General features: G+C 36.6%; 1 protein-coding gene across 3 annotated transcripts in view; it reads right to left on the bottom strand.

The window, feature by feature from the left end:
- Positions 1-3,865: 3,865 nt before the first annotated feature.
- LOC106084897 (transmembrane inner ear expressed protein) overlaps positions 3,866-16,905 on the bottom strand; it is a 40,584-nt gene continuing 27,544 nt past the window's right edge. For 2 of the 3 annotated variants that reach the window (XM_013248852.2, XM_059365957.1), the window contains one exon: positions 10,267-10,652. In XM_013248852.2, the coding sequence (XP_013104306.2) occupies positions 10,285-10,652 (368 nt within the window). In that variant the 3' untranslated portion in view covers positions 10,267-10,284. Of the gene's footprint in view, positions 4,044-10,266; positions 10,653-16,905 lie in introns of those variants that run through there. The other variant, XM_013248855.2, reaches the window with a different exon arrangement.

The raw sequence follows: 16,905 nt of genomic DNA, 5'->3' as shown, positions 1-16,905 counted from the left end.
GTAGTGCTTGTGTTTTATTGATTTACAGATAAATAAATGACACTAATGTTATAATATTAAAAAAAGAGTGCTATATGTAGGTACCCCATTTAAGTCTATTCCAAAGCGGATCTTAACAACTGTTGAATATGGCAACATTTCCTAATATGCTCACATTTTTCAATACTCCATATCTTCAAATACAAAAGTTTCATTGGAAACATATTCAGATCAAATATTGTTGTTTTTTAATTCAAACTCGATGTCTTCAAACAACATTAAAAACAACAATATTGAATAAATAAGGTCGAGTTAAAAATAATCATTATATTCGGATTAAAATTAAAAAAAATGACTACAAATTGAAATATCGACGAAACGATTCATGATAATCAAATTTATCAGAAATTTTATTGCAGTCAAAACTTAGAGGAAATCTATGTAAGTAAGTACGAACTCAAGTCGGGCAACTGATATTTTGATTTTCTATACCACAATGAATATAGCTGTAATATTGTATAAAAAAAGTCATTGGAAAAGAACATTATAGGAAAATTTTCATATGCCAAATTTCTCAAAGATTGTTCGGAAAATTTTCGGGCTTTAAGCACAGTACTAAAATTGTGCAATTATTATAGAGTGGTTAATGGAAAAGGTTGCAAAACTTTTCGATAACCATCTATAAGGCGCAACAAGTTATCCGCTTTGTAACGTCTTCGGGCGGAGGCCATCGTAGCGCAGAGGTTAGCATGTCCGCCTATGACGCTGAACGCCTGTGTTCAAATCCTGGCGAGACCATCCTAATGCTGGCGACATTTATGAGGTTAGGTTAGGTTAAAAAGAGGGTGCAGATATTAATCCGCCTTATGCCACTATGGACATACACCTAAGTCAGTAATCGGTTTGTTGGGGGCTCTAAAAACTATAAAGTAATCTCTAAAAAGAAAATTTTATGTTAGGAATTCCGTGCTACTTACAAAATCCTTAATTATTTTCAATACCACTCCCCTAAGTTGGTTCATGCCTGGTATTGTGTCTCCACCTAAGTGCCGGTATCTGTTAGGCGCGAAAGCCAGGCAATGAGAAAGGAAATGCTGCAAAGTCACATCATATTCCCCGCATACCCTACACATAAAAATTTTGTTAGGCTCTCCCGGTTTAAATATGTCTTGTACTCACCATAGAAGATTTGCATAAGTTTTTCAGTTTTATTGCCAATAAAAGACGATAATTCTAGAATTGGCATATGAATATACATTTGATAGCTCAAAATATGTGGTTCATATTTTCACATTTATAGACAACTAGCCGAACCGGGCCCGTTCCGCTGCGCCTTCTTTAACTTTTTAATCTTTTTAGGGCGGGGTCACTTCACCCTGAATGCGGATATCGAATTCGTGCCATTGTAGCCTATGACGCTGAACGCGTTCGAATCCTGGCGAGAATATCAGACAATGCGGTGGTTATCCCCTCTTAATGTTGGCGACATTTGCGATGTACAATGCCATGCATGGCCATTTAAAAAATTTTCCCTAAAGGGGTGTCGCACTGCGGGACGCCGTTCAGTCTCGGCTAGAAAAAAGGTCCCTTATCATGGAGTTTAAAATTGAATCGGAAAAATTAGGGTAACGAGAATTGCTTTTTAGGGGAGGGATGGTTCCTCAGACATTTGGACTCAAATATGGACATCAAATTCGTGCTGCACTTCCAAATCTCTTTATTTTGAGCCTCGTATTGCCATGGCCGGTAAATATGAACCATTTGGAGGGTGTTTTGGGACTGGGGCGGCCACTTTGCTCTGACAATAGATATCAATTCTTCCTCTATTACCAACGGAAATGGATTTCAGTTTAGGAGGCGCTTTAGGGCGTTCCTCAAAACTCTTGGCTCCAAAATTGGATATCAAATTCGTTTTCTACTCTCAAATAACTTTCATTTGAGTCCCATATTGTCATAATGGGTCAAATAACCCATTTGACGTATCTTTAGGAGGAAAAGCGCCACCTTGACTTGAACGCAAATTTTAATGTCACATTCGTAATCTGCTCCCTTTCATTTGAGTCCCATATAGCCATTGTCGGCTAATATGCCTATTTGGGGGTATTTAGGGGTGAGCGACCTCCCATTACTTGAACCTAATGTTTTATGCCCTATTTGTAATCTACTGCCTACTCATTTTCATTCGAGTCCCATATTGACATGAACTTCGAATATATCTGTTTAGAGGAGTTTTGGGGTTGTGGGTACTTGGGCCCAAATTTAAATACCATATTCGTTTTCTGGTCTCCAATTGAGCCCCAATTTGAATTGAACGTTCAATATGTCTGTTTGGGGGAGTTTTGGGTTTGTAGAATATCATATTCGTATTTTACTCTTCAATATCTTTCATTTGATACCTATATTGTACCGATCGGTCCGCTTTTGATTTTGGGTTGTGTTTTTGGCATAAGGGGGAGGGTCCGTCCCCCTTCCGATACCGAAAAATTATATAGCCTACGTTTCCTTCCAGACCAACCTACACAAAATGCGAAAGTTTCGAGAAAATCGGTTGTGCCGTATATCCGTGATTGCCATATATCCGTGATTGGCTAATGTGCACATTTTGGGCGTTTTTGTGGGGGTGCGGTGACCCCCTATACTTCGACATGAATTTGTTTTCCAGATTCGTTATCTACTCCCGCATACATTTGATACCCATATTGTCCTTATCGGTCCACTTTTGATTTTGGGTGGTGTTTTTGGGGTAACTGTGGAAGGTCCGCCCCCTTCCGTAATTAATAAATTATAAAGCCTTTTTCTACTTTTTGACCATATTTGACCATATTCTCCCGAATACCTTTCATTTGAGTCCCATATTGTCATGATCGTGAAATAAACCTATTTTTGGGGCTGGGGCGGCCCCCCAGGTACTTGGACCCAACTTTTATTATGAAATTCGTACTCTACTCTTGAATACCTTTCATTTGAAACACATGTTGTCCCGATTGGTCCACTTTTATTTTTGTGGTAAGGGGGAGGATCCGCCCCCTCCTGATTTCAAAAAATTTTGCTGCTTTTCGGCAACACTGAGTCCCAACCACGAAGAAAAACGGCTACCGCCCGGAAATGTCGATTAGATCTTCAAGTTCTACCTCCATAAATGTAGGCTTTTAGATTAAACAGCATATCAGGCAGATCACCACAGCATTCATGACGACGAAGTAAAAGCAAACCTCTATACTACCCACTAAAGTAGATCTGCCCAAGAACGATCCGGTAGATTCAGTCACCTAAACTTATTTTTGTAACAGAAAACGCCAAGGGATGTGTGCCCCGCATGCAACCAGAGACAACACGACACATTTAATGTATTAATCCACCAAACCACTCTGGAAGCATGCTCAATGATAATAGAACCTTAGGGAAGGGCGTTATACATGGATGAAGGGCTCACAAATATTGCCTGTATTGGAAAGGGAATGTTCTCGGCTGTATGTCTATTAAGGTACAGCGACGAGACATCTTTCTTATAAATGAGTACGTACGATTCAAGTTTTTGCTCAGTGATAATAAAACCTTGGGGAAGGACGTTTTATATTAATGAAGGGCTCACAAATATTGCCTGTATTGGAAAGGGAATGTTCTCGGCTGTATTCGTGTAATTTTCTTAGGCGAGGATTTGTTGGTTGGCAGGCTGGTTTTTTTTCCTGATTTTCTTAATTGAGGTATACAAATGACCTCCAATATTCATGCCAACCAAATACCTCGTAGATGGATGCATAAATTGGTACTGCCCCCACATAATGATGTTACAGGCATTTTTGTTCTTCTTCACAAAGTTTTGCTCATTGATATGTGATACTTACCCACATTAAAAAAAATGGTTTTAGAAATCGAAAATGGAATATCAAATTTTAATATGTTCTTTTTTATTTAAATACAAAAACGTCTATTAGTTGTAATTTAAACTTTTTCATTGTCAATTACACTTATGTGATTAGTTTTAAATTTATTTGGATCCTTATCGAGGTTCTCCTCACTGTTGCATTGCTTTATGAGATAATTGGAGAGTATATACTCAATGGCTGTGAAATAAATGCAAGAAGAAAACAATTTTTTAAACATAAATATTTTGTTTTTGTTTAAAATTAAAGGTATTTCAAAGATGTGGAGAAAAATAGGATAAAGAGGACGACTAGCAAACTACTTTTATTATGTGCAGAGGGATTTTTACTTTGGAATTATGAAGCCTGGCTTACCTTTAGCTGGCTGCTTGGTTTATCTTAAAATATATCCTTATTTGAACATGAACTTTAAGGTTTAAGGTATATTTTTAATGTGGGCTATGGCTCATCGAAATCATCCAATTTTATGTAAGCAAGTGCTGTGAATAGTTTGTTGGTTGGTTGATTCATATATTTTTTTTTGTAATGAGGTTTTGGTTTTGGAAGAGGCAGAAACGATTAGAAGAATGTGTTGTTGGATAGTTGAAAAGGTGGAGAATATACAAAGAAAAAGTTATGAAGAAAAATTAAGTGGAGAAGATAAAGAAAACCAATTAAATATAAAGAAAGGTGGATAATATACAAACACTTAGCAAATGTAAACGCCTGTATTTATATTAGCAGTGAATATAAAAATTTTAAGAAGGAATTAAAAATAGTTTACAGTTTATTACTACATATGAAAAAATATGTCATTAAAGGAAAATAATTCATTTGTTTTATATTACAGAAAAAAATTATTCAATTGTGTTTTTTCAAGGATTTTAAGAAAAAAATTTAGCATGAGTTCAAATTATTATTACCTTTTTTCTCTCACTTGTGAAGCTGAACATTACCTTTACTTGTAATTGGTACAATTTCTTGCATTACTTAGTATAACACTGTGTGTGCATTAGGGTGATGACTTTACATACAACCTCATATCCCTATATCATATTTTGATGATTTTTTTACGATAAAATTAGATAAAATCTTACGGGTAAGGTGATTTGTAAAAAAACCTAGCGCACAAAATGATTTAAAAAAATTTCACAAAAATTGAATTTCATAGGTGTTTGTGCGTGACCTTTTTTATACCCACTACCATAGCATGAGGGTATATTAATCTAGTCATTCCGTTTGTAATACCTCGAAATATTCGTCTAAGACCCCATAAACTAAATATATTCGTTCTGAATCGATCTAGCCATGTCCGTCCGTCCGCAGAAAGCTAACCGCTTGAAATTTTGCACAGATACTTAATATTGATGTTGGTTGTTGTTGTTGATCGTTGGGGACTGCAAATGGACCATATCAGTTCAGATTTAGATATAGCTCCCATATAAACCGATCTGCCGATTTGACTTTTTGAGCCCCTGGAAGCCGCAATTTCAGATTTAGATGTAGCTCCCATATAAACCGATCTCCCGATTTGACCTCTTGAGCCCTTACAAGTAGCAATTTTTGTCCGATTTGGCGGAAATTTGGCACGTGGTGTTCTGTTATGACTTCCAACAACTGCGCCAAGTATGGTCCAAATCGGTCTATAACCTAATATATTGGGTTGCCCAAAAAGTAATTGCGGATTTTTCATATAGACGGCGTTGACAAATTTTTTCACAGCTTGTGACTCTGTAATTGCATTCTTTCTTCCGTCAGTTATCAGCTGTTACTTTTAGCTTGCTTTAGAAAAAAAGTGTAAAAAAAGTATATTTGATTAAAGTTCATTCTAAGTTTTATTAAAAATGCATTTACTTTCTTTTAAAAAATCCGCAATTACTTTTTGGGCAACCCAATAGTTCCCATATAAACCGATCTCCCGATTTGACCTCTTGAGCCCCTACAAGCCGCCATTCTTGTTCGATTTGGCTGAAATTTTGCAAGTAGTGTTTTGTTATGACTTCCAACAACTGTGCAACGTACGGCCAAAATCAGCCTGATATAGCTCCCATGCAAACCGGTCTCTCGATCATCCTTGTTCAGTTCCTAGAAGCTTTAATTTTTGCTAGTTTGACAGAAGTTTGGTTTGTGGAATAAAATTATGCCCTACAACATAATTTATTTTGTATACATTTTTAGCAGAATCCCAAGATTCGGCCCGGCCGAACTTAGCAAGCTTTTACTTGTTAATATTTTACCGGAATAAGTGTTATTTTACTATTTAATAGACAGAAGTTAGTTCATTCGTGTAATGGGAACAATAAAAAAAAAAACAAGTAAGAAGGCATTAAGTTCGCCGGGCCGAACTTTGTATACCCGCCACCTCGTATATATATATAAATCCGTGGTGACATATATTATATATTATGGTTACTATATATATTAACTTTCGTCATAATATGGTGAACTAGTAAAATCGTGCTATGTTCGGCTGGGCCGAATCTTATATACCCTTCACCATGGAGCGCATTTGTCGAGCTCTTTGCGCGGTATCTCTTTTTAGTCAAACAAAATATAATGGATAAGAATTGTAATGCTATTGGAGCGATATCAAGTTATAGTCCGATTCGGATCATAAATGAATTGAATGTTGAAGACCATAGTATAAGTCATTGGGTAATATTTCAGTTCATTCGGATAAGAATTGCGCCTTGTAGGGGCTCAAGAAGCAAAATCGGGAGATCGGTTTATATGGAGCTGTATCAGAATATAGCTCGATTCAGACCATATTGAACACGTATGTGGAAGGTCATTGGAGAAGCCTTTGTACAAAGTTTCAGCCAAATCGATAAAGAATTGCGTCCTCTAGAGGCTTAAGAAGTCAAGATCCCAGATCGGTTTATATGGCAGCTATATCAGGTTATGTAATGATTTGAATTATACTAAGCACAGTTTTTGGAAGTCAAAACAAATCAAATCATGCATAATTCCAGCCAAATCAGATGAGAATTGCGCCCTATAGTGGCTCAAGAAGTCAAAATCCAAGATCGGTTTATATGACAGCTATATCAGGTTATATACCGATTTGAACCATACTTAACACAGTTGTTGGAAGTCTTAACAAAACACATCGTGCAAAATTTCATTCAAATCGGATGAGAATTACGCCCTCTAGTGGCTCGAGAAATCAAGATCCCAGATCAATTTATATAGCAGCTATATCAGGTTATAGACCGATTTGATTCATGCTTGGCACAGTTGTTGGAAGTCATAACAAAACACCTCATGCAACATTTCATTCAAATCGGATGAGAATTGCGCCCTCTAGTGGCTCAAGAAGTCAAGATCCAAGATCGGTTTATATGGCAGCGATATCAGGTTATGGACCGATTTGAACCATATTTGGCAAAATTAGCTTTACTCCTTCGAAAGATAGCTTACTTTCGCCAGACGGACGGATATGGCTAGATAGATTAAAATGTCATGGTAATGAAGAATATATATACTTTATTATATATTAGACGAATATTTCGAGATGTTACAAACGGAATAACGAGATGTTACAAACGGTCTAACGCATCTCATTGAGCATAAGATTTGTTTGTACAATTTTAAAAGTGAATTTGCACACACAGTGTTTTATCTTTACCAAATTTTTAAGTTAAAAAGATAGAAAAAAAATTTTCATTACTAAAACCTATTACTCTTCCTTTGAATCCGAATCTTTTGTAATGCATTCTTTTTGAATTGATAAATAAAACAAGATCTAGCCTCAATTTGATATTACATATAATAAAACTCTATTGAAATCTAATCACCGCAGCCGCAAAATGGTTGTACATTTGTTTGCTATTTTAAATGTCGATTTTATTTATAATTTAATAAGATTAGATGATCTAATAAAACTGTCTGTCTGTGCTTTCTTTTATTGGTCAAAATTTCCAAATTTTTTTGGAACTATAAGCAGGATATTCTCCAGCTGTAGACCCATTAAGTTGAATGCTTTACTTATTAGATTAGCATTGCAAAGAACTCTTAAAAGTTAAGTGGCTTGCTGGCAATTTCTGAGTGGGGTGGAATAAAAAGGGTAAATTTTTATGCACGCAAGACGCAGTGTGGTTTGCTATCACACAAATGATTCGCTGATCTATTACGATCTTCTCTGTCATTTGACTGTTTGGAGGTTGAATAAACAGAAGATCTTGATGATGGCATGAAGATATAATGTGATGACTGTTGGTCAAAATATGTATTTGAAGTGTCGAAAGAAGTATCCAAGTGTTTGGGCTTTTTGAAGCTGTGTAGGAAGTACTTCACACTTTTTGATCTTCTTAACATCTATACAACATACATCAGACCAACGATGGATTATAGCTCTCATATATGGGCAGGAGCTGCCAAAACAGTTTGCCCCTGTTCCTTAGTGGAATGTTCATGGGCAAAATTTGAATTTTTTTGCCAAAACATCCTTAGAACTTCTGAGTTGTGTCCAGAGAAGAGCGATGGTGTTGATTAGCAACGGTACTGTATCCAACTCTATAGTTCCCTTTGAGCATCATCGAACTTTGGTCTGCATGAGGCTGTTCTATCGGCACTTTCGTGGTGTATGTGCCATGGATTTACTACTTCTACTAAATTTCCCATAAACATTCCATTAAGGAACAGGGGATACTTCTCTCATATTAATGAGTGCAGTCCTATTAAAGTTTATGCTCCATGATAAGGGGCCTCCTTTTTATGCCGAGTCCGGATGGCGTGCCGCTGTGCGACAACTCTTTGGGGAGAAGTTTTTACATTGCTTCTATGCATGTCATATTACACTCAAAAATTAATTTGCTGATATCAGCAAACACAGTCTGCTGATATTAAATTAAAACTCTAAAACGTTTGAAAAAATCCATTAAAAATTTTTGAACTTCTAAACCACAATTGGGCATTTGCTTAATTTGTATTCAAAATTTTCCAATTTTAGGCGTTAGGTTTTTGTCTAAAAACATAAATATAATAAAAGAAGTTATTTTGTCTGCTGTTTTTTTAATTCGATCTAAAATGAGCAAATTGTAAAAAATTTGAAAAAAATTTAAATTGTATGCTTGTAAAGTTGAGAGATAAGATAGAATATTTTTTTTTTTAATTTTTATGACATATATACGTATATATGGATATGCGTCTGCTTATTCCCGACGTAAGGATATTCGTGTGAAATATAAGACTTTCCATGAACTCATACCCGTTTGTAATGGATTGGCCAGCTGACGGGACCATGTCCTACAAAGACATTTCGTTTTTTAGTAAAAAAGTTTGTATGTGGAATCGACTTTCGGTAGAAGTCTTATCACTTGACTATGATATTCAGAAATTTAAAGCAAATATCAATAAACAGTACTCCATCTTTCCCCTCCGATTCCTGACTTTCCACAAGTCAACGCAATGCACTGCATCCATAAGGGATATCCCCTGTGTGTTGGTTATAAAAACAAAATAAAAAAAGGTGTTGTTGTTAAAGCATTTGGTGGGCTTTTCGAATCGCGATTTCTATTTCTTGGAACATAACTGCCTACAGCTAGATAATGCTCTGCAAAATTCCATTATAGCTCTTTGCGGAAGAAACCGGTCCGAAACCCGATGAAGGAGCCTGCAGATGAAATACTTGACTACCAAAGATTTATTCCTTTTTCTGACATTGGCATAAAAGTCCCAATAAGGAACAGCGGGGAGACTTACATGTATCTATGAATATCTAGGACTGTTTTCCGATTAGAATTTCTTATATATAGCCCAGTTCGAACGATGTGCGGCACAGAGACACATACACTTGCTTGAGGGAGGGAGGAGATTTTCAGTAAAAATATTTATAAATTTTTGATTACGAGAACATAAATACAGTCCAATGATGTCCAAAATTACAATGTGACGTATGTGTGTTTTACTCTGTTTAAGTATTTTTAATTCTCTCAGTATTTAAAAAATAAACACAAAATTAGAAATTTTAAACAATTTTATATCTTTCAAATGTTCATTCCTTGCTGTCTGAACAACGACTGAAACAAAGAGAATAAGAATACGTGTGACTTGCCATCAACTCTACCGTAAGGGGCTGGACATCGCTACTATAGTCTTAGTGAGTTTGTCTCTAAATGTCGCCTCTTAAAGATATATAACAATTATATATATACATATGGATTACTATCCATTCATACGAATCAAATGCGCCCTATAACGGATGTGGTGACTAGATTTCCTATTTACATATTATAAAGATAGTTAATAGGAAATATTTATTTTAAGTAATGTTAAAAAACTGTATTAAATATAAAATTTGCAAATACCAAAATTAAAAAAGAAAATAAATTATAATAAAAAGAAGTAAATGGTTGAAATAGAATTACGCACAAAATAATGTTCCTATTCAAATGTTCTTTACACTAACAGCAAAGGACTTGATAGGAAATTTAAAGTATTTCTACAAATTACAACCGTAGTTAACATCTCTATCCTTGGCTGCATGCTGATTGCACATGGAGTGGTAGTGATAATCATTTATGTAGTATGGCTTAATATTGCAACTTCTGCTAGGGTTGCTGTGTATGGCTACTGGTGGTTCTCTGGTTACATGTTGTGGCCTTTGTATTGGAGTGGGATAAACTAAATGACCAGCTTCCAGAGCAATTTCTTTTAAGAAATATTGATGGAAAACTATTTCTTTGTGATGTGACAAAGTTTCATATCCAGAGTTGATTGATTTATAGTAGAGCGTAGATTGCCAGGCCAGATGGACACACGGATATAAGGTTTTTTCATTATATTTAGTGCGATAAGTGTAGCTTATGTCTGTGAAACATTTAGAAATTAAAAAAAAAGAATAGAAACACTTACAAATGTGTCTTTGAGCCTATACATATTCGAAGAAGGATTGGGGTTAAAAAATTATTGGCTGTACTATAGATTGATTTAAACAACAAACATGTTTTAAATTAGTCTAATCTTTATTGAAGTTGTAATGAACATATTGAAGAGCTATTATCCATTACCAGCTTTTTCTAGTTAAAGGCTGGTACGCAGCTCAAACGAAATTTTCGTTGCCATGAGAACGCATGTGTATGCGTACTTTATTAGCCCAAAACAAGAGTCAAGAGAAAATCCTTCTTGCCATGTTTCGAGAGAATCGATGGAGAAATGACCATTTGGTTGCAATATTACTGCAAATCGGACGAACATATATGTGGGAGCTATGTCTAAATCTGAACCGATTTCGAGCAAACTTTATAGACATTGTGGAAGTCGTCGAGGAAAGCGTTGTATAAAGTTTTGGGAAGATTGGTCAATAAAAGCGCTTGCAGTGGTTCTAGGAGTGAAAATCGGACGATATATATAAGAGAGCTATATGAAATTCATCTTTAATATCGAGAGTCAAAAGAAAATCCTTCCTGCCAAATTTCAAGAGAATCGGTTAACTAATGACCATTTTATTGCATTATTACTTCAAATCGGACGACAATCGGGAGCTAAATCCAAATTTGAACCGATTTCTATGAAATTCACCTGTAATGTCGGGAGTGATAAGAAAATCCTTCCTGCCAAATTTCGAGAGAATCGGTTGAAAAATTAACATTTTATTGCTGCATTACTGGAAATCGGACGAACATATATATGTGAGCTATATCCAAATCTGAACCGATTTTTTCCAATTTCAATAGGCTTCGTCCCTTGGCCGAAAAACATGCCCATATCAAATTTGAAGACGATAGGATGAAAATTGTGACCTGTAGTTTGTACACAAATTAACATGGATAGACGGATATAACTAAATCGAATCAGAAAGTGATTCTGTGTCTATCGGTATACATATCAATGGGTCTACCTCTCTTCCTTTTGGGTGTTACAAACAAAGCATCATTAAATGACTCGAAGTGCATAACGACTAAGCATGCGCTTGACCAATCCGGGTACTCCAGAAAATCCCACCCGATCCAAGTGGGCCAGCAAACATATTCCCTGATACTAGCTCCACCAGATCGAATTTTATGTGGACGATATCGTGATAATGAGTAAAGTTTAGTTTTCCGCAATGCCAATACCAGTACTATTGATGCATGCGGACACAATACCCATTGTCTGTTTACCCAGAGTTATCAGCGCAAGTCTGGGATCTCATCTAGGATGAGCAGGTCATCTGCATATGTACCTATTTAAAGTATTCGGTTAAACGCCTGAGCAGCAGATACATCATGAGGTTTAATATACATATATGTGGGGCAGAGGAGCACCCATGTGGTTAAACTCGCTTGAGCGCTTGTTACTTTTGTGATAGAGCTTGAGGAATATGCATATTCCGTCTAATATCGTCAGTATACCTTGCCTTCTAGTTCGGATAATATGCCAAGAACCTAATAGGGTCACTATCCGCTCATACAGTCCTGTACATAAGTCCAGCATCCATAATGCTCGTTTCCTCCGAAAAGCTGAAGACGAATTTGAACGGGGATGCAGAAGAAGTATGACTTGGGTATATTTCCACTATGCTCTTTTCCTCCAAAAAGCTGAAGACGTATTTGAACGGGGGTGCAGAAGAAGTATGACTTGGGTATATTTCCACTATTTCGCTTAATATCTTGAGTACATTTCGCTATGACAGGACAAGGACAAATTTGTTGAACGACCTACTCAAACAATCCTGCACATTATCCACTAATGTATATTAGCACGGGGAGTAGGCCAACACCCCAATGCGGTCTTGGATTGCTCCTGAGTAGATCAGTTGACTACTATCACTCAGGCACATTTCCACGTACGAGCGAAATACCCTTCTTCGACACATCGGGGCCGAATCGAAACGACTCGGCATGCTTTTACAAATGTGTCCAGTCCAACCATCTATGTCGACGTACCACCCCTGAACCCGAAGACACTGTCTATTGAACCTGTTCATTCCCATCCGCTTTAGGAAAGAAGGTTCTAATAAATACTTTAGCACACTCGTTACAAGATGGCATTATATTGTTCCCCACTCGTAAACCGCCCAAGTCGCCCTTGCTTTTACCCTGTTGCCCATCGGTACACGTGTGTGTCTATGGTACGCAATACGGCCTTAAATTGTCTAAGTAAGTATGGTTGCAGTCTGCCACTATAACCCAATGCGTATTTATAAGATGGCTGTTTAGGAAAATTGCTCCAACAAGGCATCTTTCTTGGGAACTGAATATATCGAAATTTGTAAACTACTACTAAATTTTCCAAGAACTTTCCATTAAGGAACAAGGGATACTTTTCTCATAACAATGAGCGAAGTCCGAATAAATTTTAAGTTCAGTGATAAAGGGGTATCCTTTTTATGTCCGAACGGCGTGCCTCATAGAGACACCACTTGGTACAAAAGTTTTAATTAACAAATGTAGCCACCATTAGTAAGGGCATAGCCATTTCATGAAGATATCTCTATCCGTTCGAAAATGGCAGACTTATTTCCACTTATTTTTTCCCCATCCCACTGTGCGTCATAGGCGGACATACTAACCTCTGAGCCTGATGGATTCTCGAAATTTGTAAACAGGTCGTAAAAAAATCGATTCGCAGTTACATTTACAATTTTCGGCAAATTTGCTTCGATCAATCAGATTAAGAAGAAAGAAGTTAATTAATTTTTGGGTGTCAAGATAGATAAAAAAAGCTTTTGGTGGAGATGAGGATTCCTCCTGAATTAAGTTCATACGATGTTGACGGGCAGGATAATTAGCGTTCCACTAGTAAAGGGTTCAAATAGCATATTGTGACTAGAGCTCAATCACCACAAAAGACGGGTTTCCCCCTTTTTGACGCTCTTAGATATTAAGTGGGATTTTCAGGTCATTTGAAATTAAAAGGAAATTAAAGTTTGTTGGTTACGAGGAAGACGTTTTCATCTTGGTGGGTGGCCGTTCATAGTGTATATATTGGGTTGCCCAAAAAGTATTTGCGGATTTTTTAAAAGAAAGTAAATGCATTTTTAATAAAACTTAGAATGAACTTTAATCAAATATACTTTTCTTACACTTTTTTTCTAAAGCAAACTAAAAGTAACAGCTGATAACTGACAGAAGAAAGAATGCAATTACAGAGTCACAAGCTGTGAAAAAATTTGTCAACGCCGACTATATGAAAAATCCGCAATTACTTTTTGGGCAACCCAATAGTATGTTGCCAAGATTGGCCAATGGGCTTAACGTAAACCCCCGAAAAATAAAGTTGGTGCTTTTCACCAATATGAGATAAATTGGTGTGTTCAGGGGACCTCTCCTAGTTGGGGCGGAGCTACCGTTCTCACTACTGAAAGTGGTACTGACAAACCGTTACAATGTCAGCACTTTGACGTCGCGCTGGACACATGATGAACTTACGCATTTTAGATGGTTGAGCACCTATTGTGGCACTGCCTGAAATTGCGAGAGTAGGTGTAGGATTATGGTTAAACCAGGGCTGCAGAGTCGGAGTTGGAATCTAAGAGTCGGAGTCGAGCAATTTTCCCTGGAGTCGGAGTCGAAAAAATTACTTAATTAATGTTATATTAAAAAAAATAAGTTCATAAAAATTTAGCCTTTAGAAAAAAATTTATTTGAAATCTTGTCTTTAGAAAAAATTTCATTAATTATACCAATTTTTATACCATCCACCATAGGATGGGGGTATACTAATTTCGTCATTCTGTTTCTAACACCTCGAAATATGCGTCTGAGACCCCATAAAGTATATATATATTCTTGATCGTCATGTCATTTTAAGTCGATCTAGCCATGTCCGTCCGTCCGTCCGAAGAAGTAAAGCTAGCCGCTTGAAATTTTGCACACACACTTTTTATTGGTGTCGGTCGGTTGGGATTGTAAATGGGCCAAATCGGTCCATGTTTTGATAAAGCTGCCATATAAACCGATTTTGGATCTTGACTTCTTGAGCCTCCCGAGGGCGCAATTCTCGTCCGATTTGATTGAAATTTTGCTCGTGGTGTTTTGGTATCAACTTCCAACAACTGCGGTTAGTATGGTTAAAATCGGTCCATGTTTTGATATAGCTTCCATATAAACCGATCATGGGTCTTGACTTCTTGAGCCTCTATAGGGCGCAATTCTCGACCGATTTGACTGAAATTTTGCACGTAGTGTTTTGGTATCACTTCCAACAAGAGGCCGCAATTCTCGTCCGATTTGACTAAAATTTTACACGTGGTGGCTTGGTATCACTTCCAACAACTGAGGTTAGTATGGTTAAAATCGGTCCATGTTTTGATATAGCTGCCATATAAACCGATGTTGGGTCTTGACTTCTTGAGCCTCTAGAGGGCACAATTCTCGACCGCTTTGACTGAAATTTTGCACGTAGTGTTCTGGTATCACTTTCAACAACTGTGCTAAGTATGATTCAAATCGGTTCATAATCTGGTATAGCTGTCATATAAACCGATGTTGCATCTTGACTTCTTGAGCCTCTAGGGGGCACAATTATCAACCGATTTGACATTTTTGCATTAGGTGTTTTGTTATGACTTTCAATAACTCTGTTAAGTATGGCGCAAATTGGTACATAACCTGATATAGGTGCCATATATACCGATCTGGAATCTTGACTTCTTGAGCCTCTAGAGGGCGCAATTCTCATCCGATTTGGCAGAAATTTTATACAATGACTTCTCTCATGACCTTCAACATACGTGTCTAATATGGTCTGAATTGATTAATAGCTTGATACAGCTCCCATATAAACCTATCTCGCGATTTTGCTCCTTGAGCCCTGCAAGGCGCAATTCTTATCCGAATGAACTGAAATATTACACAATGACTTTTACAATGTTCGGCATTCATTTATGGTCCGAAGTGGACTATAACTGGATATAGCTCCAATAGCATAACAGTTCTTATTCAATATTCTTTGTTTACCTAAAAAGATATACCGCACATAGAACTCGACAAATGCGATCCATGGTGGAGGGTTTATAAGATTCGGCCCGACCGAATTTAGCACGCTCTTACTTGTTATTTTTTGTTTTTACATATTCGTAGTCTACTCGCTAATACCTTTCATTTGATACCCAAATTGCCTAGGTTTGGTATTACCCCCATTCTTTAGTGGTGGGTATAAAATATATTGGGTTGCCCAAAAAGTAATTGCGGATTTTTCATATAGTCGGCGTTGACAAATTTTGTCACAGCTTGTGACTCTGTAATTGCATTCTTTCTTCTGTCAGTTATCAGCTGTTACTTTTAGCTTGCTTTAGAAAAAAAGTGTAAAAAAAGTATATTTGATTAAAGTTCATTCTAAGTTTTATTAAAAAAGCATTTACTTTCTTTTAAAAAATCCGCAATTACTTTTTGGGCAACCAATAGCAGTTTTAAGTGTTCGAGGTTGCCTCCGGAGTCGGAGTCGAGAAATTTGCCTGGAGTCAAAGTCGAGTTAAATAATATCGACTCCGCAGCCCTGGGCTAAAGGAACACCTTGTTTTTCTGTTCCAAATTATTTTCAGACGCATTTTTGACTACAATAGGGGCTTAAAATGAGAGATTGGAAGGAACTTCTCCAGCACGCCTGGCCCCCATTATTGTCATGCATGTTGCCTCCTAATCTTCTTCATTCTAATGTCTGGCATTGTACTGTTGTAAATTTTGTCTGTGTTCATCAGCGCTTTTTGAATCTTTTTTAATATCCGCACCCTCTTTTCAGCATAACCTAATCAAAAATATATTTTTGATATTTTTTGAAAATGACTGACCATAAAAGAAGTAATCCCATACAATTGAGTATTAAATTTTTGAAAGAATGTCTTTTTATATCTGATTGGGATTTTAAGACATATCGTTAATAGATTAGTAGCCATAGGGTCATTAATTCAACAATGTTGTACCATAACATAACTCAACACTCTGGATTATTAACCATAAATAATGGTTTTGATGAAATAAATACACGTAAATCAGCATTCATTTAAAATGAGGTCAGGGCGATATCACTCGAAGATTATTAGCAGTATATTTTGCCAAACCATAAATTAGTATATATTCTATATACATAACAGAAATTTACATATATACAAACTGACATACATATTTACAATGTTTTTTTT

This window comes from Stomoxys calcitrans, chromosome 3, assembly GCF_963082655.1.
Source record: "Stomoxys calcitrans chromosome 3, idStoCalc2.1, whole genome shotgun sequence".
Taxonomy (NCBI): Eukaryota; Metazoa; Arthropoda; class Insecta; order Diptera; family Muscidae; genus Stomoxys; species Stomoxys calcitrans.
Note: the sequence above shows the minus strand (reverse complement) of the source record. Positions and strands in the feature narration are given on the sequence as shown.